This window comes from Fonsecaea erecta, assembly GCF_001651985.1.
Source record: "Fonsecaea erecta strain CBS 125763 chromosome Unknown Scaff12, whole genome shotgun sequence".
Lineage (NCBI taxonomy): Eukaryota > Fungi > Ascomycota > Eurotiomycetes > Chaetothyriales > Herpotrichiellaceae > Fonsecaea > Fonsecaea erecta.
Genome location: NW_017387255.1, coordinates 851,427 through 874,807, shown reverse-complemented (window position 1 = coordinate 874,807; position 23,381 = coordinate 851,427). Strand labels below are relative to the sequence as shown.

General features: G+C 51.9%; 8 protein-coding genes across 8 annotated transcripts; 4 read left to right on the top strand and 4 right to left on the bottom strand.

Moving 5' to 3' along the window:
* Nucleotides 1-340: 340 nt before the first annotated feature.
* On the bottom strand, nt 341-2,221 carry AYL99_10884 (hypothetical protein; the record flags this gene model as incomplete). The annotated part of the gene is made up of 1 exon (XM_018842390.1): nt 341-2,221. One exon carries the CDS (start codon nt 2,219-2,221, stop codon nt 341-343), a length of 1,881 nt encoding a protein of 626 aa, XP_018688551.1.
* Nucleotides 2,222-3,044: 823 nt separating this feature from the next.
* On the top strand, nt 3,045-4,517 carry AYL99_10883 (hypothetical protein; the record flags this gene model as incomplete). Its single annotated transcript, XM_018842389.1, has 1 exon — nt 3,045-4,517. One exon carries the CDS (start codon nt 3,045-3,047, stop codon nt 4,515-4,517), a length of 1,473 nt encoding a protein of 490 aa, XP_018688550.1.
* Nucleotides 4,518-6,438: 1,921 nt separating this feature from the next.
* Nucleotides 6,439-8,052, top strand: AYL99_10882 (hypothetical protein; the record flags this gene model as incomplete). Its single annotated transcript, XM_018842388.1, has 2 exons — nt 6,439-6,519; nt 6,598-8,052. The coding sequence occupies 2 exons, from the start codon at nt 6,439-6,441 to the stop codon at nt 8,050-8,052; spliced, it is 1,536 nt and encodes a 511-aa protein (XP_018688549.1).
* A 3,890-nt stretch (nt 8,053-11,942) lies between these two features.
* On the top strand, nt 11,943-14,147 carry AYL99_10881 (hypothetical protein; the record flags this gene model as incomplete). Its single annotated transcript, XM_018842387.1, has 1 exon — nt 11,943-14,147. One exon carries the CDS (start codon nt 11,943-11,945, stop codon nt 14,145-14,147), a length of 2,205 nt encoding a protein of 734 aa, XP_018688548.1.
* Nucleotides 14,148-14,960: 813 nt separating this feature from the next.
* AYL99_10880 (hypothetical protein) lies at nt 14,961-17,384 on the bottom strand (the record flags this gene model as incomplete). The annotated part of the gene is made up of 2 exons (XM_018842386.1): nt 14,961-15,298; nt 15,350-17,384. The coding sequence occupies 2 exons, from the start codon at nt 17,382-17,384 to the stop codon at nt 14,961-14,963; spliced, it is 2,373 nt and encodes a 790-aa protein (XP_018688547.1).
* A 1,922-nt stretch (nt 17,385-19,306) lies between these two features.
* On the bottom strand, nt 19,307-20,800 carry AYL99_10879 (succinate-semialdehyde dehydrogenase; the record flags this gene model as incomplete). The annotated part of the gene is made up of 1 exon (XM_018842385.1): nt 19,307-20,800. The coding sequence occupies one exon, from the start codon at nt 20,798-20,800 to the stop codon at nt 19,307-19,309; it is 1,494 nt and encodes a 497-aa protein (XP_018688546.1).
* A 563-nt stretch (nt 20,801-21,363) lies between these two features.
* AYL99_10878 (hypothetical protein) lies at nt 21,364-21,988 on the top strand (the record flags this gene model as incomplete). The annotated part of the gene is made up of 2 exons (XM_018842384.1): nt 21,364-21,893; nt 21,985-21,988. The coding sequence occupies 2 exons, from the start codon at nt 21,364-21,366 to the stop codon at nt 21,986-21,988; spliced, it is 534 nt and encodes a 177-aa protein (XP_018688545.1).
* A 75-nt stretch (nt 21,989-22,063) lies between these two features.
* Nucleotides 22,064-23,315, bottom strand: AYL99_10877 (hypothetical protein; the record flags this gene model as incomplete). The annotated part of the gene is made up of 2 exons (XM_018842383.1): nt 22,064-22,302; nt 22,349-23,315. 2 exons carry the CDS (start codon nt 23,313-23,315, stop codon nt 22,064-22,066), a joined length of 1,206 nt encoding a protein of 401 aa, XP_018688544.1.
* Nucleotides 23,316-23,381: the final 66 nt, after the last annotated feature.

Genomic DNA, 23,381 nt, shown 5'->3' with positions numbered 1-23,381 from the left:
TGAGATAGCCCTCTCTGGCTTTGCGCCCTGCCATGTCTCTTGGTTTTAACAAAGTCTCAAATTTTCTTGGATCGCTTCGATGGATCGCTTCGAATATAAGTCCGCTCCGCGAAGATGTAATACTAGACTTCACGTATGTCATGCATGGAGGTCACCCATGAAACAACTCCATTCACACAGAACATATTTTAACTTGTAAATAACTGTCGCGTGTTCCTTATTTAGATGATAGTATATCTGCTCAGCTGCATGGAGCCATGATGATCCGCCGGGACCCCTTCCCCTTTCTCTTTAAAAAGATTTAATCTCACTCTGCTGCGAACGAGAACGCAGTCAGATCTCATCTTGCCTTCTCCAGAGCACTACTATAACCATCAGGGAGGATTGCAATATCTATAACGACGGAATGTCCTTCTTGGGCCAACTTGACAGCCTTGGCCATCATTCCTGGCAAATCTTTGCGGTCGGTCACACATGGGCCAGGCACAGTCAAACCCAACGACTTGGCAAATGTGTTGAGATCAGGGGTGGGATCCGTGATCTGTTGGCCGATGCCCTTGTTCTGCCACGGCCGATCGCGAGCTCGGGCAACGCGCTCTTGGTGGACTTCGTCGTTGTAGAAGCTGCGGTTGTTGGCGACTAGGATAAGGCATGGAAGGCGGCAGTGAGCAGCCGTCCAGAGGGCGTTGCCTCCCATGAGGAAGTCGCCATCACCGAGGATCGATACGGCAAGTCTCCCAGAGTCTTTCAAGGCCAATGCCGAGCCAACTGTCTGGCCTGGCCCTGATCCGATGCCGGCACCGCCGTCCAATCCAAGGAAAGACAAGGGCCCAGTCGCGTTGAGGTCGTAGCCTCGCCATCCATAGGGCAATCGAATCAGGCAGTATTCCTGGTTTGCGTTGCCGAGTGCCTCAAAGAGGTTAGAAGCAAGATGGCCCATGAGGATCTTATCCTCCGGGACGTCAGGCATACTCGGTGGTGGTAATCTCTTCGTGGCTTCGACATCGCTCCAGGCCTTCGGTTGGATCTTGGCAGATTTAATGCCAGCGAGTAAAGCGCTCAGTGTCCTATCCGGGTCGGCGAACACTGGAACATCCGTAGGAGGGACGGCGAAGTGATCCTTGCACCAGCCGTTGTAAAGTATCGAATCCATAGATATATGTACCACTTTGGTGTTCGTCAACGGCGTCCCTGCTGCTTTCAGGGTGCCGGCAAGATCTACCCAGTCGAACGAGATCAGCAAGTCCGCCGCGTTAATCAACTCAATGTTTTGAGGAGTTGTGAAAACGGCAGGGGCGGCTGGGTGTAGAGGGTGGCGCGATGGAAAGGCTGCTCCTTGTTTAAGGTCGGTCATAGCATAAGCGCCGACTGTCTCAGCGAGCTCAACACGCTCGTCCCACGATTTTTGCGAGCGGTTAACTCGGCCGAACATCAAGAGCGGTCGCTTAGACTCAGCCAATAGCGCAACCACTTCATCTACCACGTCTGGAGCGGGTGCTTGTGGTGGGAGTGGCTTCATGCGTTCAAGGTCTGGAAATTCCGCCTTGGAGGCGTCGAATTTGTCTTCTTGTAAACAAACGTCGAGACATAGATAGCTGGGCGCGCAGGGTTTGGTGGCCGACACTTGATAGCACCGAGCCAAAGCCTTGGTGGCGGCATTGACTGAGTACGGCTGTTCATCGAACTTGAGACTCGGTCGGACAATGGCTGCTTGATCTGTACAGGTGTGAATCCAATCGATCCACGGCCTTTTTCTCTCCGAGTCTAGAGGTCCAGTGGCTCCTAGAATCACGACAGGGACTCTGTCGCAGAAGGCATTGTAGATGGCCATCGAAGCGTGCTGTAGCCCGACATTTGCGTGCACCGCGGCCAGCATTGGCTTCTCGGTGACTTTGGAATACCCATGGGCTACTGCCACCGTATGTTCTTCGTGCAAACAGACAATCATCTGTGGGGTGTTGCCATTGTAGTTGACCAAACTGTCGTGAAGTCCTCGATAACTGGATCCTGGGGAGAGCGCGATGTACGGAATGTCCAACCGTGCAATCTGTTCAGCGATGGCATCGCTACCCCATCCGATAGCATGGGTCTTCTCGTTGAGACCAACTGGTTCGTCAATAGCAATCGGGCGTTTTCTCTTGGTCACAACGCCGTTCGTGCCATTCGTGCTGCTCACGGTGTGGTCACCGTTGGTAACTTTCTCTGGACCAGGGTCTCCCATTTTCACCAATGTCTTTCGTCCGGTTTCGAGATGCAAGTGATAGGAGAGTAAGTGTTCGAGATCTATTGAAAGAAAGTACTCGAACTAAGACAACAATGTAGATATTTGGACGTTTTATGTACGATTCTCTGCCTCCGACGAAGATCTCCGCCAGTCTAGCTGGCGCGAGACTCTGAATGCTGCCATGGGAACTCTCGCCGGACGCACTGACGGGATTCATCCAGCGCGAGAGCAGAGTCGAGCCGGATGGGGCCCACATTTAAAGCGGAAAGGGAGAGCTTATAATTGGTTCCCGGCTTATGTCCCGGAGGCGGGGCGAGGCTGGCTTGATACGACTAGTCTCAATATTTCCTCAACTTGGAGTCCGGGAACGAGAGACATCACATAGAGGAAAGTTTCCTTTCCCGGTTGCCCTGCCTGTGGGGTCTATTGGACTATAGCGCCTCGCCACTCCATACTTGATCATCCCCGCCACCTCCACCATCACAATCCCGCCATAATCCTGCTACGAGCACTCGCTGAACACAAGTACCGAGCAGACAGAGTAGCCCCTAGGGATCCATCAATGCTTCAAATGCGGGGTAAAGGGTTGCATGCATGGATCATCACGACGGGTTATCGCCCGCGGAACAGAGACCGTCTGAGCAGGTCTCCTCATTGCACAAAGTAAAAGTCTCCAACACGTCCAGCTACCAGCCAAAAGCTTCGAGCCGCAGAGATGCAAATATCACCATCAATGTTCAAATACTCGCCGGTCTGGAAAAGACCTCTTCGACGTCCAGGCACTTATCGAGTCTTGCAGCAACAGAAGCGTCTTCACACAATGGTCGATCTCCCAGAACACCTAGCCAAAGTGCTGCCCAAGCAGCGGGACCTTTACTACGCGGGAAAGTTCCAAGCGCCTGAGTCACCCAAGAACTATGTCGAAACATTCAATCCAGCCACTGGCAAGGCCATCACCAAGGTCGCACAGGCCACCACCGCCGACACCGAAGCAGCCATCAAAGCTGCGCATGAAGCCTTTCCTGCATGGCGTGATACTCACCCGGAAAAGAGAAGAGAATACCTACAGAAAGCTGCATCGATCGTGCGAGCACATGCAAGGCAACTCGCCTTGATCGACTCCATCAACACGGGAAACCCTTTCAAAGAGATGATCCCAGATGCCATCACCGCCGCCGACGCTCTGGACTATTTTGCCGGGCTGATTCCCATGGTCAAGGGTGAAACTGTGCCCATGGGGACCGAAGGGTTCCATTATACCTTGCGCGAGCCACTGGGTGTGGTGGCGAGGATTGTGGCGTACAATCATCCCATCATGTTCTGTGCGCAGAAGATGGCCGCTCCGCTGGCGGCAGGAAACACAGTCATTATGAAGCCTGCCGAACAAGCACCCCTCTCTGCTCTGTATCTGGCTGAACTGCTCCACGGCGTTTTCCCACCTGGCGTGGTCTCTATTGTCAATGGTGGTCTTGACAGTGGAGTTACTTTATCCACACATCCCTTGGTCAAAATGATCACTCTTATTGGCAGCGTACCGACCGGCAAGGCTATTTACAAGAGTGCCTCGGGCACACTGAAGCCTCTACTTTTCGAACTCGGCGGCAAGAACGCCCTTGTTGCCTACCCGGATGCAGATATCGACAAGCTTGTCGACGGCATCACTCGGGGAATGAACTATCTGTGGGCAGGCCAGTCTTGTGGCTCCACCTCGCGTGTTTTCCTCCACGAGTCCGTCCACGACAAAGTGCTAGAACAGGTAGTCGAGAGAGTCAAGAAGTCCTTTGTTCCTGGCGACCCGACGGACGAAAAGACCACCATGGGCCCACTGATTTCGGCCGCCGCGCTGGAACGGGTCAAAGGCTTCTGCAAGGATGCCGTCGCTGAAGGCGCTCGGCTTGTCCTCGGTGGCAAGCAGCCGGAGTCGATGAAAGAGGGCAATTTCTTTGAGCCGACAATCTTCGCCGACGTCACACCCGAAATGCGGGTCGCCAAGGAGGAGGTGTTTGGTCCGATCCAAAGCATCTTCAAGTGGACGGACGAGGAGGACGTGTGGAAGATCGTCAACAGCACCAACTATGGTCTCACGGGGGCCGTGTACACTCGCGACCTGAAGACGGCACAGAGAGCAGTCAATCGGTTTGAGACGGGCTATGTTTGGGTGAACAACGTTGCGAAGCACTATCTGAACATGCCGTTCGGAGGACAAAAGAACTCGGGCCTGGGTAGAGAGGAGTGCTTTGATGAGCTCATCGCTTTCACCCAGCAGAAGGCTGTCAACGTGTCATTGACCTGATGGACGCTATAGGACATGTTTAGGAAAGGGAGCTACGGTACTGAAATTGGAACTTGCTTTTGACATCACTGTAGCCATAAAAGTCGAGGTGATAGTGTTCTATCTGAAATATGTCAATGTACGAATTGCGCTTTCCATATTCTCTCTGCTCGTTTCGATGCATATGCGTGAGAGACCCCGGATTTAGCGGTCTGGCCGTCGTCCAAAGCAAGAGACGGCACAGATAGACATGCCTAGCCCCTTTCTTCCGACTGCAGAGCGAACGGCAGTAAACGCCTCCACGTTTCCTGCGGAGTTGTCAGTCTTTACTTCTTCATAGGTATGCTCGAGGCCTTAGAGGATCGGCGATAACAGAGATGGAGGTATGTCCAGGCCAAGTCAGCACTCTTCTGGGTTGCAGAGGAAAACATCCATCCGATAAATGAGGTTCGGCTTCTTCATCGTAAGTGGCGGAGGTTCGCCGTGTAGCCGAGAAAGTGGATACGCTGTCGTCGGAAGGTGAACCCTAAATCCTGAGTCGCGTGCGGGTTGTGTTCCTGCGTCCCCATCGGCCACGTTCCTTGCATGGAGAACTTATTGGGGCAGGCTCTTGTCCCGGTGTAACCCACCAAGGACGAGGAATTGAGCTTTGTGCAGTAGGGCGCTGCACCCCTGTACCCTGATTCCACATGGTTTGTGTACGGATCATCGTCGCTGACAAGGCCGAACTGCGGATAGTTATTGACTCACATCGACATGGGACGTTGTCAAGACCTGTCTATATCAACTCTGTGGGAAGCCGGCTCATCTCCCATCTCATTCTTCAAGTTCATTCCCTTGTCAGTCGTCCCTGTTCGCCAAATTTGGGCTTCTGCTAGCTACCGCTAGGTCATCAAACCACGACACCCTATGCGACACACAATCCATCTCAGATAAGTCCTGAGGACTGCATCCAAAGAGGTTTGGACTCTCTTCGGGCCAGTGCGCCTATGCCAAATTCGTGACACGCACTCCAGGGTACCTAGTCAAGGTATCCGCGCCCATCGACTGACGGATCGAACCCGGCGTGGTCGGCTGTCATTCCACGTAAAAAAGAGGACAACATGGGGAGTTGAGCATCAGAATGACTTGACTCGACCCGGGTAACTTTGCGGGGGGAATTTATGAGACCGCACAGGTTACACGATATTATCGTCCTTCTCCTTGGTGGCTCATAGTCAACAGCTGGAGGATAGGTGTTACTTGCAGATTCATACTGAATGCATTCCGTACAAGAAAGCTGAAGAAACGCGTTGATTTTTTTTTATTTTTCTCCAGAAGTTATAGCTGTAGCAATAGCTGCACAATCATAGCACCGCTGCGTCCTGGGTGCCCTTCGATAGTAACGGCAACCAGGCGCCGGAATAGGTGCCAGGGCGGCGTAGTGGCCTGTAATCCGGGGCTAGGGTTACCCGAGGGGAAGCCAGCCGGAGAAAAAGGGGGCCCCGGATATCTGTGGGCGGTTAAGGCTCCCTGGACACTTTACCTGGGACCCCCTAGTAGGTGGTCCCAGGTAAGTCCAGGTGGTGTGAGGGCCCGGATCCTAGGCTGCGTAGGTTGCCATCCCGCTCTGGGGACCCCGCAAAGAGCACCATCCGCGCCACCATTAGGGCCTCGTGGTCGCTGTGCCGAGTCCTCCAGGCCATTATCACGCCCAGCCTACTTCTAGTCTCCGGCTGGGTCGCGGCTCGCACCTCACACAGTCAGATGGCCACTTAATATAAGAAGCCGCAGCATTCCTGACCCGGCACACGGTCCCCTTCCTGCGCCATCCCATGCTCTTGTGATATTCATATTGTATATACAGCAACTCGACCATCTCAGGCCACTCTCGAGTTCCCAGTTCCCTGTTCGACTTCAATTTCGTCCAGTACAACGAAAGGGTCGGCAGTGTGGAGTGACAATGTGGAATCCACTTGGCAAAATCGAGGGCAAGCCTTTGCTTCTGCTCATCACCGTGGCTGCCTCATCGGGATTCATCCTGGTAAGACTTGGGATACCAATGAAATTAAATTGGTAGACTTGCTCTGCGATCAAAGGCTAATAAGCCTTTCCATCATAGTTTGGTTATGACAACGCCGTCTTTGGAGGAATCATCGTTCTGCCGTGGTTCTTGGAACAGTACCATCACCCTGGATCTGATATCCTTGGAACCGTCTCCTCCCTTTACAATGTCGGCTGCGCAGGAGGGTCAATCCTAGCCTTCTTCTTCGGAGGACAGCTAGGCCGCCGGAAGAGCATCCTCAGTGGCAGCGCCATTGCCGCCGTTGGGGTCGTCATTCAATGCACTTCCGAAAAGCTCTCCCAGCTCCTGGTTGGCCGCATTGTCACCGGTGTGGGTGTGGGCGTCTTGACCTCGACTGTTGGCTTGTGGCAGGCAGAGACGACGCCGCCTAGGATCCGTGGCATGTTCATGTGCCTTGAACTCATGCTGGGGGGATGTGGACTGGTCATTGCCTTCTACACGAACTATGGCTTCCACAACGACACCTCCCGCACCGCCTTTGTCTTCCCTTTGGCGCTTCAGATTGTTTTCATTGCCATTATCGGCGTGCTGGTCGCCATGCTCCCGGAGTCTCCCCACTGGCTATTCAAGAATGATCGCCCTGAAGAGGCCCTGCAGGTCATCTTACGTTTGGAGGGCCACGGTGCCACTCGAGACCATCCGCGCGTCAGGCAGCAACTCCTCGAGATCTCCGAGGCCAGACAGCTTGAAGGCACGGAAGGTGGCTTCTTCACCGGTATCTTCGTCAACGGCCCAACCCAGAACTTCAAGCGTATTTGTTTCGGCACCGGCATCATGGTCATGCACCAGCTGAACGGGATCAACAGCGTCACATACTACGTCCCGACTTTAGTGACCACCTTTATCCATGCGTCCCATTCGACCGCGCTCTGGGTCAGCGGTCTCTTCGGCGTGGTCTGCGTGGTCTTCTGCATTCCTCCCGTCTTGTGGGTCGACAAGGTCGGTCGACGCCCGTTCCTTTGGATCGGCAGCGTGGGCCAATGCATCTGCTTTGCCATCATCGCAGCACTCTTTGCCACGGCTCCTAAAGGAGGCAGCTCGACCTACGGTATCGTGACGCTAGCCTTCCTCTTCTTGTACTACGCCATCAACATCACCTCGTGGTTTCCCATTACGTGGCTCTATCCGGCAGAGCTGATGCCTCTGAAGATCCGCGAGAAGGGAATGGGGATTGCCGTCTTCTTCTACTGGATGTTCCAGTTTATGATCGTCGAAGTCACCCCTATCGCCCTCACAAACATTAGCTACCGATTCTACATCATTCTCTGCATTTTCAATGCGGTCATTGCGGCAATTGTTTTCTTCCTGTATCCCGAGACCAAGTTGAAGTCTTTGGAAGAGATTGATTTCTTTTTCGCAAAGACAGAGATCCCGGTTGATATTGACAAGACCGGGATTGAGGGTGAGATGGCTCCAAAGAGATATGCTGAGATTCATTTGGAGGATGTTCGTCCTGGTAGCGAGCCCGCAGCGTCGGCTGCAACCAGCTAGGTGATGGGATCCGTACTCGGGTCTTCTCTTCCCAGGATGAACATATCGGCGGACACCAGTAACAAATCAGGGGAATATTGACAGCTTGAAATGCAAGCAAGATCATTTTGATCATAAAGGCTAGCAAGTTATCTTTTACTCCATCATTCTGTCGCTCTCCTTATATACAGGCGACCCCCTTCAAAGAACTCAAAGCGGGTAGATAACTGCACGCAAGTGCCTCATAGACTTCGTCGGACGCGACACTTCGGTCAAAGCAAATGACAATGTATGTCACATATCGATGGCCATCGTGCCAACCAAATTCGCGTCTGGGGCGTCATGTTGCTTGACCCTCCATTTGCACGATTTTGACTATTTCGCAGCGACCTCTAGTTAATCCTGGTCAGGTTGAAGAAACTTAAAACCCGGCGACACTTGGTCCGCACTGTACGAGGCGGCTCTCGAGGTACTGGGCGACATATTGTGAAGGTATGACGTCGTGGCCTGGCCGTACGATCGACGAACCGTACCGCTGGCATTGAGTTCTATTGCCACCTGGTCTAGAGCTTAGGCAGGAAGTCAGTGCTTCTATGCTCTGACACGGAACAATTGTCGTCTAGCAGCTGATCGACAGTTTGAACTCCGCTCAGTCCGGTCAGAGTGTTAGTTCTAAGCATACGGCTGAATATATCACCGAGCATTGTGTGGTATATTAGCCACGTAGACGGCGCTAGCTATAGGTTTGTTAGGGTCGTGTTCCGCTGCCGTTGTCCGCTGGTGTCTGTGCTTGGATCTCTAGACGAATACGAGCAAATCGACGACCGTATCCCCATGATGGCACGCGGCGGGGACTTCCACATCGACTGCTTGGCCAAGTACATGGACTACGTGCACCCCCCATCTGTTCTCATTCTATCATCCACACCTTCATGAGACCGGGCGTAACTAGATGCTGGCGCTTCTGAGACGCAGCAGGCTTGCATTTCATTCCGCAATGAGCCTGATTGCGTATTTCTTCATATTCACGTTGATCGATGCATACTCAGGCCGACGCGGAGCGTGCAAGAGGCAGCTCTGGGAGAAAATTAGCAGGCAGACGGATATGTGCTTAATGATCCCAGAACGACATCCACGAGCTCAGGCTTCGTCGGCCCCAATCGAAGCTCATTGACAGACCACGGGTGATGGAGAGCATGACTTAGTTCTTGATTTTCGAGGTGGCCTTGGGCAGGTCCGCCAACTGGAATTTGCAGCTTTCGCCGACTCCCGCACTCTTTGAAGAAATATGGCAGAGCAGCAGCACGACAGTGCCTGAAGCTAAGCTGCTCGTCGCTTTGTTTTCAATAACCTTGCCACTTCAACGCTCCACTTCGGCCTCGACCCTGGCAGCGGCTACCTGTGGAGCCTCGAGCAGGCTGGATTTCACTTCTTCACCGGTCTCTTGGTCTTCACCGATATCATTGTTAGCACGGCCCTGGAGCAGCCGCCTCATGTGCTCGAGTGTCATCCACATCTTCTCGACGCTCAATACTACGGGGAGCCTGATTCAGGCACGTTTCCACTCCGGTTGTCACGCCTCGTGGGCTGTCAAGACTGGGTGCTGCTCGTGTTCAGCCAACTAACTGTTCTGGATGTCTGGAAAAAGGAGGCTGAACTGGCTGAGCGAGGAAACCGGGTATCTCGTATGCTGAATGATGGGATCTCACGCCTCGACAAATCAGGTTCAGGCCCGAAAAGGGACACTTTTCTCAACTTTCGGGCCTGCTTAACGGTGGTCTAGCAATGTCCCCGAAGCCATCTACCGCCACTACACGCATCTGGGCCTGCGCTGCTCGAGTATACCTCGCAGGTGTTGTTTCCGGATCGGCAGCCACCGCGCGGCACTCCATGAGCGGTTAGTGTAAGGATGGTACTAGCCCAAATAGGTTAGCACGTTTGGAGCAAGCAGCCCTGCATCATTTCTTGCAAGTCTATAGCACAGGTACAGCCCTTGGTAGCACTCCTTGAGGGCAAGGGTTCAGTCAGGCGGCAGTGTGACTGCATGTCCTCTTGCGTATGCTCTCAAAGCTGACAAATAGAGCCTCCACCGCGATCATTTTGAAAGACAGAATGACCGACCATTCCAGACCGCAACAACGAGAGGTGTCTTCGGCAATTTTCCCATCAGAAGATACCAGGCAGTCCTCACTGGCCATTCCAGGAGTCCATTTCATCAGGAAGCCAGAATCTAGCCTACACTTACAGTGTCGGCCTTGGGTGAGACAACATGAGAGATTCATCTTGCCGTAGTTACTTCCCAGGGCTGAGATCGTTCGGAAGAGGCAAACAAGGAGACACTGCTCTCACAAATATGTTCAGAGTGTACAAGGAAGGCTTAGTAGAAAAGTACAGTCATTGAAGGCTTGGCCGCTGTGGCGCAAGTGGATCAAAGGTGAGCAAAGCAAAATAGCACCGGAAGAGACACAACAAGCTCCGAAACCCTGAGAAGTCAGTGAAAGATAAGATAGCTCCGATTTCTGAGGAAGCTACGAGGCGGAAATCCTATTGCAGATACACGTCTTAAAGGCCGAGCTCAGTGCCAGACTTCAAGCTGAGAGCCAGCAAGTGGGAATGACTTGAGGCAGCTCAGTTGCATTTGTCACTATCACTCTATTAAGGGCCACATTTTTGCCGAATTAAGTGTTGGACAGCCTCTCTTTTCCCATTAGGAAGACGCGGACTCCCTGGTATGTAGATAGTCAGCCATATATGAAATACATTGGAATTTCGTTCGATATAACCCGGTTGAACGTCATCTAGGCAGATTGATCTTTCTAGCCCGTTGATGTCGATTCAGGGTCGCGTCTGACCCTGAATCGACTATATCTGCCACTTTCCCACCTCATAATACTCTGTGGATGACCATTGCAGTAATGTAATGTGAGCCGTGACAGACAGTCTATTTGTATGCCCCTCACCCCGGTCAGCCCGCGGACACTCCGAGAATATCGACGGAGAGCGAGTTTTCTGAATGACCAAGTGTTCTGCCGGGGATTACACCGGTGGCCCTGCGAAGGAAAAGCAATTTCAGCCACAGAGAAGCCACCATAAGGGTTGATCTTATTGCGCCCGAGCTCTAGGGGTCGAGATGCATTCGAAAGCCAATCTGTATAGCTGTAGGCATGATTCCCAGTAGAAGGACTTTCTGAACATACGAGATTATCACAATAGTCTTTCTCAATCTGCTCACGAACCTTCATTCAGCGGCATCACGATCTACGGCATCATGATGTACGTTCCATGCCCTAGCTCCATCTCGTAGACGTTACGATGCGGGCACCGATACAGTCATAGCCATAATTGATTCTTGAGCTCTAAAGATATCATTAATTGGATGTAACAACAATCAGGTGCTTCAAAGAAAATCGCCATCATCATGGGATCCAAAACCATTATCTAGGAACACATCAAGAGTCGTTTCGGAGGGCAATTCATCGGCTGAATTCTGCGCAATCTCGGAAATGCTTCTGTCTCCGTCGCCTCGGATTCAGAAAGGCCAATCCTGGTCTTGTTCGTCCAGTCAATTGTGAGATCCCAGTCTTCGACAGAACCTGGCGGGTATTCACAGTGGCCAGGCACCTCCCAGAGGCTGACTTGCTCAAAAGATGTGGTTCCCGATGACAGAGATACGAAAGCTTGCTCCTTTGTGGCGCTCGCTTAGTTTGGGGGCGAAACTCTAGATCGACTTTCGGGGTGGAATGGTGCTGCCTAGACGTCGGCTAGAATTATTATCGGTGCCTGGCCTGAGCCCGGCTGTGTTCAGCTTTGGTATATGTGATATATTATCTCTGGCATTCAATGCTAATCTCAAGAACCTTCGCCCAGGGTCCTCTGCAAAGAACCAGCAACATCTTTTTATTGACACGACAATGAATGAAGAACCGCCACCATATCACGTCCATGATCCCAGTCCGGATGTCAGACTAACCGCAGCCCCAGTCTACGAATTGACTGCCCCCATCAATTCGCAGCCACACAGCGTGCATGGCACCACCATCCCATCATCACGAGAATCTGACCTGCGTAATATTCGCCGTCAGGCAATTGAGCATTCGGGATTCATCTCGGCAACGCCGTACTTTGAACTTCGTCCACCCAGCCATCCACGACCCCATGACTTCTTCGTCCATACTATTGTGGTCAATCCGGATACTGGCCCAGAGACAACACCATACCCGTCGCGTAACTCCCTGTTCCAGCTGCGCGAGGTCGACGAATATGACTGGACGACATTCGTGAATCACCTGTTTCCTCCAGTGTACCGGGCGGGTTCGTCCGGATCCAACCAAACAACAAGGCCAAGCCCGACGGCCACAAGACGACATTTTTCATCCAGCAGGACGGTCGACAACGCAAAATCAAGGCCTGAAGAGCTCACAGAATTGGTGGACAGGCTGTCTCTTCCACCCACCAAGCGATCCACGCCGGGGGGCCTTCCTCCTCCCGCAGACCCTTCACGTCTGCGGAGGTTTCGAATTGAAGCCGTCGTCGAACAGTGGAACGCCGGTTTTTTTGGACCTCGAGGCTTGAAAGTCATCCTTCTGTTTCTCGAAGACTCCTCGCAATGGGGAGGAGAGGACACTCCACTTCTCAAAGCAGTTGCCAGAGGTAGAGAGTCCGAAGTCCGCCTTCTCCTCGAGCACGGTTCACAGTCCATCGAAGCACGAAACAAGAAAGGCGAGACTGCCCTCTACCGGGCAGTCTCTCAAGGAGACAAGTCGGTTGTCAAACTATTGCTAGAAAACAATGCCGATCCCGAGGCTCGACCGCCAGGGGCTAATAGCCCCCTACACATGGCGGTAATGAACGACCGTTCGACCATTCTCAAGATGCTGATTGAGAGATCAACGCAGGGTCTTGAAGAAGTGACTTCAGCAGGGGAAACCCCTCTCTACCTCGCTGTCTCCCGCGGGCAAACAAAGAACGTCACATCGCTCCTGGAGGCAGGTTCCAATCCTCACGCAAGACCCATTGGGAAGGACACGATGCTGGATCTCGCAATTAACAGGCGTGATTCTTCCATCGTAGAACTGTTATTGAAAGCGGGCGTCGATCCGAACCAGAGGAATAGAGACGGAGACACGCCACTCAGCCGTTTTGTAGCGGTGGGCAGCACAAACCTGGTCAAAACCCTCCTCGAATACGGAGCGAACCCCAAAGCGAAAAATCGAAAAGGAGAGACCCCTTTGTCGGTGGCCGTCAGCCAGGGCCACTCGTCCATCGTCGCTCTCCTGCTCGCGAGAGAGGACGTCGACATCGATGCCGAAAACAGCAAAGGCGAGACCCCGGTCTACACAGCCATTTCGAAAGGTCACAGCTCCATCATCGAACTCCTGCTGAAGCACGGCGCCGACACCAACAAACGCCCTGCTAAGGGAGAGACGGCGCTCAATCTCGCCGTCTCCCACGGGAACAGCACGCTGGTGAGCCAGCTACTCGACCGCGGGGTGGACGTCAACATCGCGAACAAATCTGGAGACAGTCCCCTTTCTCAAGCGGTGTCACGCTCCGACCACTTCATCATCGGCCTGTTGCTGAGCGCTGGCGCGGAGGTCAATGTCGTCAACACCGCTGCAGATCCAATCATCTATCGGGCAGTCAACAATGGTAACGCGACAATCACCTCACTTCTGCTGGCTCACGGTGCCAAAGCGAATGTGCAGAACCACAGCGGTGAGCCGGCCCTGTATCGGGCAGTTTACAGGGGCGATGCATCGACCAGTGCGCTGCTCCTCTGCTATGGGGCTGATCCCAGGGGTACAAGTCCCACAGGAGAACCATGTCTATATCGAGCGGTTCATCTGGGAAACACCCAGCTGGTCTCGCTACTACTTGGACACGGAGCAAGTCCTGACGACGACGTCAATCCCAACGGAGAGACGCCACTCTATCGCGCTGTGTACAGAGGTGACGTGTCTATTGCGACGATGTTGCTCGGGAAAGGTGCCAATCCGACCACACCCAGTGTCAACAGCGAGTCTCCATTGCAGTACGCGATCAGAAAGAACAACAAGTCCATGGTGGAGATATTGAAAAATGCCTCGCTGCAATTTTCGGATGTAAAAAGGGGGTGAATAGAATATGACGAGGTATGATGAAGCTTGCAGGGCAGGATTACTCTCGACATAAAACATAAACGCGTGCGAGCGAGTCAAAGAGGCGTTGCCGTATCTCATAGAGAGGATCCGGAGAGCTGAAGGCGTAATGAAGACTGCGGCTACTATGTACATCTCCCAGTCGAACGATCATGTGAGCAAGGGAATCGCTATGATGGATTGGAAAGGAAAACAAAATCCAGGAGAACACGAGACTCTGCTCAATTTTCTGCAGTCCACTACTGACTGGGTGACTTACTCCTTGCCAGTGATGGCTTCGTACGTGCTCTGCGCTCGCACCGACCATGTTCACGATTTCCACGTGGAATTGACTTCAAGTCGCATACGTTTCCACTGAGGACCTCTTTTCCTGACGAAGGGTTCTGGTCGACCAGGATATTAACGGGCTGGAGTGGGCTGGTCGGGAAAGGAACTCATACCGTTGTCGGGAGTCAAGATAGGTGCTGAGTGTTCGGTGCTGACTACGTAAAATGGAACAGCAACGCAGAATATAAAACAAGTTGGTGCATTTTTTCATTGTGAACCTCACTTGGGTCTTTCTAAGTACTTGGCGACTGAGCAAGCTCGCTTCTTGCACTAAAGTAGCTTCATCCTCTGAGCCAAATGCAACAGCCTGCTCGACGCGTTGTCAGATTTCCATTTCATCATAGCTCATATTCCACAGCTCTGGGTGACAATGAGTTTGATAGTAAAGCTCAGTGACTGGGCGGAATATGTATCGAACGCCCTGCCTCTGGTAGCACCCCTCTCTCGAGTCTCGATGTGCGATCCTCAGCCATAGCGCTCCCTAGCCATTGCTCGTGCAGTTTCAGCCAAGTCATCCACCTCCTCTAGCTGCTTGATCACTTTCGTCAGAACAAACTCGCACACTTCTCCGTAATCTGGATCGACCTTGAACAACTTCTGATTTTCGATTGAGGGCTGAATAGCTTCCAGATCAGATTCGACGGCCTCGATTTCTCTTTCCAATGCTATCTTGAGCTTGCCTAACACATTGTCGACGGCGCCTCGAAACTCGTCGAAGAGGTGAGTCCTGAAAGCATCGACAAATTGCCCACTACCGACCCGGCTTTGCAGAATCGTAAGGCGTTTCCTCACTGAGCCGGAACCTATCCGTGGTTAGTTCTCAGTAATCGGAAGAGTTTGGGAAGAGACAGTACCTGAAACTCTTCGAGCGTCCTGATACGTGTCAAGCATACAATCCATAATATAAGAGTCCTGGTGCCCTCCATTTGCATGGAATCTTATCTTTCCCACGACAGAGAGATATCGTTTTTTTTCTGTTTCAAACGTGCTTTTCAAAACGTCCAGCCTTGCGGTAAGTGAGTTCTGGAAATTGGCAGGGGCCTGTAAATCAGAACATTGCTTTGCGTACACCTCAAAGAATGCAATGATGTTCCCGAATTCGTTTAGAAGCGAATCAGTTGCGACTTCAAAGTGGTGCCAGCTTTGTCCCATAACCAGCTCGTTGAAGATTAGACCCAGTTCGTTGTTCCAATTCCTGGAGCCCATTATCCCTCCCGTAGAGATTCCATCATTCCTGAAGCACAAGTTTACTGAGCCAGAGGGCCATTTTTCCCAGTCCTGGGAGACTTTGAGACAGGCTGCGCTGATCAATTCCGAGGATTCTCTCAATGGCGTGTCGAAACATTCTTCGAAGACCCCAAACATCTTAGTTGCCCAATCCCGGAGTGTGCCCAGACACTGCCGCAGCTTACGTGCTTCGGGAAGCTGTGGACGGTCTTCAAGCTCAAGGTCGATTCTGCAGCTGTCCACCCAATTACCGTAGGATGAGACAAGTGCAGGAATCTTTTTAGCCAGAAAAAGATCTGTTGCTTTAAATAAGGACTCTGCCGGGAGATCCGCTAGGTATTGTCGGAGAGCCGGAATGCCACTCAGCTCTCGTTCTTCGTCTGTCGTGGCATCCCAATACATGGGGTTATCAACGCAGAATACTTTGACCCCACCCTTCACGTATGTGCCGTATTTTTTCTGCAAATCTTTCGTCACCTTCTCATTCCGAGCAGTGATGAAAAGAGCCTGCATTCCGGCCGCCGCACTTTTCTTCGCTGTCTCGTCTCCCTTTCTGGCTTTTCTCACCTGGATTTTGGCAAACTCGAGCTTGAGTGGGTTGACCAGTTTCTGCACAGTCCGATTTCTTTCCAGATCTGCGGCCGACTTGGTACATATGATTATGGCAGGTGTCGTAGACTTCTGGGCCTCCGCCTTGGCCCTGAGCAGTTCCAATTGTTGTGGAACGATGGGTACGTCGCAAACTCGAGACATCTCCGCAATGATACAAGTATCATCGCATTTTGACTGAGCCTTTCTTGCGGCCCTGATCCTGGCGAGGTTAGTATCATTAAATCCTGGTAGGTCAACGGATGTGAGCCCATGCCTAAGCATGGCAATATCGGCGAAGATGGAAAGACTTTTCACCAGGGGCCAGAGACCACGGTCCTGGAGTAGTGCTTGGTAATCTTCGCATCCGTCTACATCTTGTGATTCTTCCACCCACCTGCCCTCTCGATTCATGTTGTCGGGAAACTGCAATTCGCTGCACAATTCCCTCAAATAGCTTTTGGCGTCGCCTAAGTCTTCGCAGTTGAGCCGCTCTTTATCGAAATTGTCCATTCCTCCGAGGATTGCCTCAAAGGTGTCACTTGCTGCTTTACCATTCTCATAGATTTTCTCATTGCTCTCCTCGGATTCTGTTTTGTCGAACGATGAAGCGCGCCGGAAGTCACTCAGGAGATCGCCCATATATTGTCCCAGCTCGTGTCCGACCATCAACGTGCTGTCCAATGTGAAGGGGGCACCCTGCCCTGGTTGACGAAACCGAAATTCAGTGGCGAAAGCGGTCACTGCAGAGCCGCATGCACCAGTCCTGGCAAGGCCATCCTGATCGAAAAGAGAGTTGAGAGTACTGCTTTTCCCGGCGCCAGAATTCCCAATAAAGCCAATGAGTCGCTCGTGCGGCATCTGGTACTCTGCATATCGCTTGGCCTCTGCAAGCAGGCGGGATTGAGGATCTCGTGGGGAGCGTTCCAATATGGAAACAATCATTTTGGCAATGTTGGTGCTTTGGACAACGGCCACTTCGTACGATGGTTCCCGATAAGGAGGATATTCAAGCTGGGTGTGCGTCACGGCCGTGGAGCCTCCAGAGGATGCTTCATCTGGTGGAGGCGACATTTTGACTCCGGTTTGACTTGGACTGGAACGTGGTTCAGGTATAGGGTCTTTGAGAGAGAGGTGGGTATCTGACAGGATCCCAACAGAAATGGAAAGCGATGCAAGTCAGCAGGATTCAGGGATAGTCGGTGGAACTGAATTTGACTCAGTTTCGTCTGCCAATTGATCTCACGACTTATAGCAGATGCTGACGTTGCAGTGACAGTGCTCAGATTAGGTGGAGAGTTGAAGAGCAGATGCTGACGTTGCAGTGACAGTGCTCAAATTAGGTGGAGAGTTGAAGAGCCGTGTTAGATGAATAATGTGCTAGATAATCTAACCAGGAGAAAGGATGAGGCTCAATGAAGGAAGCGTATCGCTGGAGGGAAGCACAGAGAGAGGTTGACATGAGCAAAATAGAGATGTGATGAAGTCGACGGAGCGAGGTCAAGGAGTCTTTGAGGTTGAGTGATGTGAGAAATGACAGAATCGTTAGAAGAGTGAAGGGAATTTGAAAGCAAGATTCTCAAGGGTAGAAGTCACTGCCTCGACAGAGGAAGGTTGGGAGAGTGACAGCATTATCGGGCGCGTACGTGTCCGGATTGACAACAAGGAAGGCACCCAAGTCGATGACCAACGCAACTGCTCCCAGAAATTACTTGGTTCTGAGATAGATGACAATGCTGCGTTAAATTGATCGTTCGACACAGCATGAGGCCTGCCCTTCTGATGGCGTACTTTCGAAGGCACAGAGGGAGCCATTAGATATTCTCTCCCGACACATGTAAGGAGCCATCACCGCCTCATCATCCCCCCTGCTGGTGAGGGATGTGTCCTTAAGAATGTCACAAAGATTCCTTGTAATAGCTGTAATATATACACAATTCTCTTCACTGTTACGGACCAACCTGCATCCCTTAGGACGCTAGTCCTATTAGGGATCATATCTCTTGGCAGCAATGCCACTTGGGATATCGGCCGCGCACAGAAGCTTTCACTCTTGAGACAGTCCTTCGTACTGCAATTTCATCAATTCACTGCCTGTTGAGGCTGTTCACATCGACCGGATCTGTGGCCATGATATATACAAACCCGTCGAAAAGAACCAGCGTTGTCGTAAATAGCCCCAGTGACTGAGGCCAGGTTCTCATCCCTGCAAAAGGAAAATGTGAGTTCTTATGGGACCATACACTGCACAGTAGCTGCCGTTTGGGGGTCATTTAAATGCATTGCCTCTCCGTGATATCATATATAGCAAGAAACAATCACGGCATAATTTTTTTCACATATGGTACAATGCCATCGATCCTGACAGCGTTGTGTTGCTAGCTTTGGACAGCCTTTATGAGAGTGGAGGGGGAGGGAGGTGGGGTTGTGGAAATATTCAGCGAGCAGATCTCAGAACCAAAAAGCACAGTCCAACACCAGGTGGTTAACTGCAATCAGGCAACCGTCAGACCAAAGCCAGCTGATATTTAGTGGATGAGTATATGTACACCGCCATATCTAATGATAGATAGAGCCCCTTGGGAAGTGAAGACAGCCTGCTACCTAATGGCGAACCATACCCTCTTCTTATTAGCCCTGTGTCCCTTTCCGACGGAGCGTTATGGTACCCGCCCTCCCTGGTCTCGACCCATATGCTTGCTAGCTTTCCGTTGCTTCTGGGTCAGGCGGAGATCCAGAGGAATACAGAGCTATGGATTATACCGTATTCGCGGCATATACCGTTGTATGTCAAGAGCGGGAGAGTGGATGGCTACAAGGGCACTTTTCTACAAGTTCGAGAAAGGACTTTTGCATCAACAGCCATCCCCTTTCGCAGCTGTGGATTAGGATGAAATCCCGGTATCCTTCCCGTTTCGCCTCCTCTTTTTGCTGTTGTACAAGCCGAATGAGGCGCCCATTTGGGTATCTGGCAGCATCAAGTTATCATCCTCCCTTCACTCCTGCAAATCATTGCTGATACCTCCGACGGTCACGCTCTTGATGACAACATACTCGTCAACACCGTACTTGCTGCCTTCCCGTCCAAACCCGCTCTGTTTCACACCACCGAAAGGCGAGGCACCATCGGAGATCAACCCTGTGTTGACGCCAATCATGCCCACCTCCAACGCTTCAGCAACACGGTAAACGCGTCCAATGTCGCGAGAGTAGAAATATCCCGCCAATCCCACCTCGGTATCATTAGCCAGCGCGATAACCTCCTTTTCTGTCTTGAATGGAAACAGCCCGGCTACAGGGCCGAACGTCTCTTCATGGGCGATGGCCATTTCGTTGGTTGCACCCGCAATAACTGTCGGGGCATAAAAGTGGGATCCCAAATCGGTCAGTTTGTTCCCGCCGCAGAGAACTTTCCCACCCTTCTTCGTTGCGTCTTGCACATGCGATTCCACTTTGGCGACTGCCCGATCGTGGATCACAGGGCCGTGGGTCACGCCGTCGTCGAAACCATAACCGACTTTAAAATTTTTGACTTTTTCGGTGAATTTCTGAGCAAAGGCGTCGTAGATGCCTTCTTGCACGTAAATCCGGTTCGCGCACACGCATGTCTGGCCTGAGGACCGGAATTTACACGCGATCGCTCCCGCCACTGCGGCGTCCAGGTCGGGAACATCGTCGAAGACGATAAAGGGGGCATTACCGCCGAGTTCGAATGACAGCTTTTTCAGTGTGGACGAGGACTGTTTCATGAGAAGCTTGCCCACGTTCGTGGATCCTGTAAAAGAGACCTTTTTGACACGCGGGTCGGTGGTGAGAACCATGCCGACTTCAGCCGTGTTTTTCATAGCGGTAACGATGTTAACAACGCCTGGAGGGACACCTGCTCGACGGGACAACTCGGCGATGGCGTTGGCCGTGAACGGCGTTTCGCCTGGCGTTTTCGCGACAACCGTACACCCAGCAGCGAGGGCAGGACCGATCTTTCGCGTGATCATCGCGGCAGGGAAGTTCCAAGGTGTGATGAGACCACAGACACCGACGGGCTGTTTCCAAGTCATAATTCTATTGCCCGGAACAGTGGCTCCGATGGTATCGCCATAAATCCGAGGCGCCTCTTCGCTAAACCATTGGAAGAAGTTGGCGGCGTAGACCACTTCGCCCTTGGCGTCGTTGAAGGGTTTGCCATTCTCCCAGGTTATCAGTGTAGCCAAATCATCAGCATTCTCCATCATCAGGTCATACCACTTTCTCAGCATAGTCGCTCTCTCCCGAGGGAGAGTCTTGCGAAAGGAAGCGAAAGCATCTGACGCTGCGGCGATGGCTTTGTTGGTATCCTCCTTGTTAAGCTCTGCGCATGACCCAATCTTCTTGCCAGTACCAGGATCAATGACATCAAAGGTCTCGGAGGACGCAGCGTCGATAAATTTGCCGTTGATGTAGGCTTGGGAGATGAGGAGGGAGGGGTCTTTGAGTTTGGGAGCGGAGTGCATTTTGGCAACAGATACTATTCGATATGAAGGATGGGTTGTTCTAGTGAAGGTTGAAGGCAGACGAGGTCGCGAAGAGGACAGGAGGGAGCGTATATATAAGGAAGCCATGGTAAGAGGAAGAGCGCTGTCGAGCAGCGAAGGTAGAGGAGAATCTGCTAGTATTCGTCGTGTGATCCTCCTTGACCTCCTCAATTAAGTCATGGCCAATAGTATGGGCGCAGTGGCATCGAGAATCTCAACAAGGGCATCCGCTTCGGGCAGGAGTTGAAGGTTTTTTCACTGGCTCGAATCCGTATATCACAATTACTTCATGGAATTGAAGCTCGACAGGCGAAAATGTGTGTATTGCGGAGATCCGCGTGATGTCATAGTGGTACGGTGGAGCATAGAGATGCGACAGCGAGGTTCCTTCGCGTCTGCGCCTGCGAAGCCACCGCATCAGATACGGCGCACCAAGTAGCATTCTAACGTTACGATATTTCTTCGGAGAACGTGTCTGAACCCACCACCAACATCGAGCCAGGGTTGTTTACGAATCAGCACCACTGGCAACAACACCCAATATGGGAGACACGCAGCACCATGAGCCGCAGATGTCGAACAATAAGTCTCAACACCGGGCAATTGCGGAGGGGAAACTGGTCGAAACAGTGAACGCCCTTTCAGGGGCCGACTTTTTCGCGAAGTATGCACCACAGGAATCGTTGACCGAATTGGGAATCTCTTGCCTCGGTGTGGAGTTGTCAAGACTTCCGGTGGACTCTGCAAATTTGCCCAGTCAATGGTTGGATGCATGCCTAAAGCTGATCGAGGAGACCAGTGCTCGGGACTACCAAAACTCGGAAAAGAAGTGGTCAAACTCCAAGAAGAGGAGGGAGATGAAGTCGCCAGACATGAAATACATCATTCTATTTCATGGTACCTCGCAGCTTGCCGGCTTCATCTCTTTTATGATCACCTACGAGGACGGTTACGAAGTCCTCTACATCTACGAAATTCATTTTACCCCTCAATGGCAGGGCAAGGGACTGGGCAAAAAATTGATGAATATCGTCGAAGTCATTGGCCAGAACGTCGGCATCACGAAAATCATGTTGACTGTTTTTAGAGCAAACAAACGAGCTGTCACATGGTATGGTCAACTGGGTTATGAGGAAGACAGTTTTTCTCCAGAACCACGCAAGATGAGAAATGGTACCGTCAAAGAACCGAGTTACATTATTCTCTCGAAGCAAGTGAAACGATAATCCCATCGATAGCTTTTCATATCTGGCGTACGCTTTTGCCCTTCATTTCGGGTCTCTCCATCTCCCATTCATCACGCATCACAGCGAACAAGGTGTCTCCAACAAGAATGGTCAATCCCAAACTCCAGACCAGCGTAATTGCATAGAAGAAGTTGGCATTGCCAGAGCCCGCGTAGATCCACAAGTAGTGGAAGGCAGGTCCCAACAGGGTCGAATAAAGCAGCACCGATGCTGCTATAAAAGTGTATCGAGTTACTGCCATTGTCAGCAAGACATGTCGGGCTTATCGGAATATACTCACATGGAAGCACATGTTGGTACATTGGGAGAAATCCAAGATACAGCGAGACATCTGTGATACTCGGGTAGGGCTTGAAGATCGCAAATAGGCCCAGAAGGCTGGTGATGACAAAAAGCGGTTGGTTCTGAAGTCGAAGAGTCATGCCTCCTACGTATCCCACCAAGTGCAACCAGAAGACGCCAATGAAAAAGTCCCGGAAGGAATCGAATATCTCGATGAAGAAGTACCACCACAACCCAACGTTCGGTGTAAGGTCGGGAACCGTTAGTTGAACGCCGTAGCATGAGGCCAGGAAGTCCCAGAACTCGCTGGTCAAGATCGGCGTCGTAGCTAGGAGGGCAGCAAGTCCTGCGGCATACGAAATGATAGGAGTGGTGGGAGACTTGGACTGACTGCTCTTATAGATCATGAGCAGGGTAGGTGGAAGAAGCAAAGCCGGATACATTGACAGATAGGTTCCAGTCGCAAGGGCAAACATCGCCCGAATTGCATTTCCCGACTGACCGTTCAAGACAGCTTGGATGATGGCGGCATTGGTAAAGATGCTGGTGCTCCTCCCAAGACACGACAAGATGGTGAATGGATTGAAGAGATAAGATGCGGCAATCAAGGACCCGTCCAAGGGTTGAAAGCGAGATGTGGGAATGCGTAGTTCGTCTGCGATGATTTGTAAGGATGCTGCATTCAGGACATCGAGCCCAACGAAGACCAGCGTGGGCGGCAGTATCTCGAAGATGACCAGTAACAGCGGAGCTTGGTGGAATACACCACCATCATACGGTGACAATCCATGTTGATAGAGAAAGAGGCCTTCTTGAAGTCTCTGGAAGCTCGAAATCGGTGTCGATATTTCCACCCTTGTGGTCAGGAGATCGGGAATATCAGGAAAGGCGAGGAAGATGACAAGACGCAGCACGATCGCGCCGGCATATATCGCGACCGTCTTGCGGTCCAGCGATATTACCATTGTTGTTATAATATGCACGCTCTCGTCGACCACATTGACCTGTTGGCTTGTTGGCGCGTCAGAGTA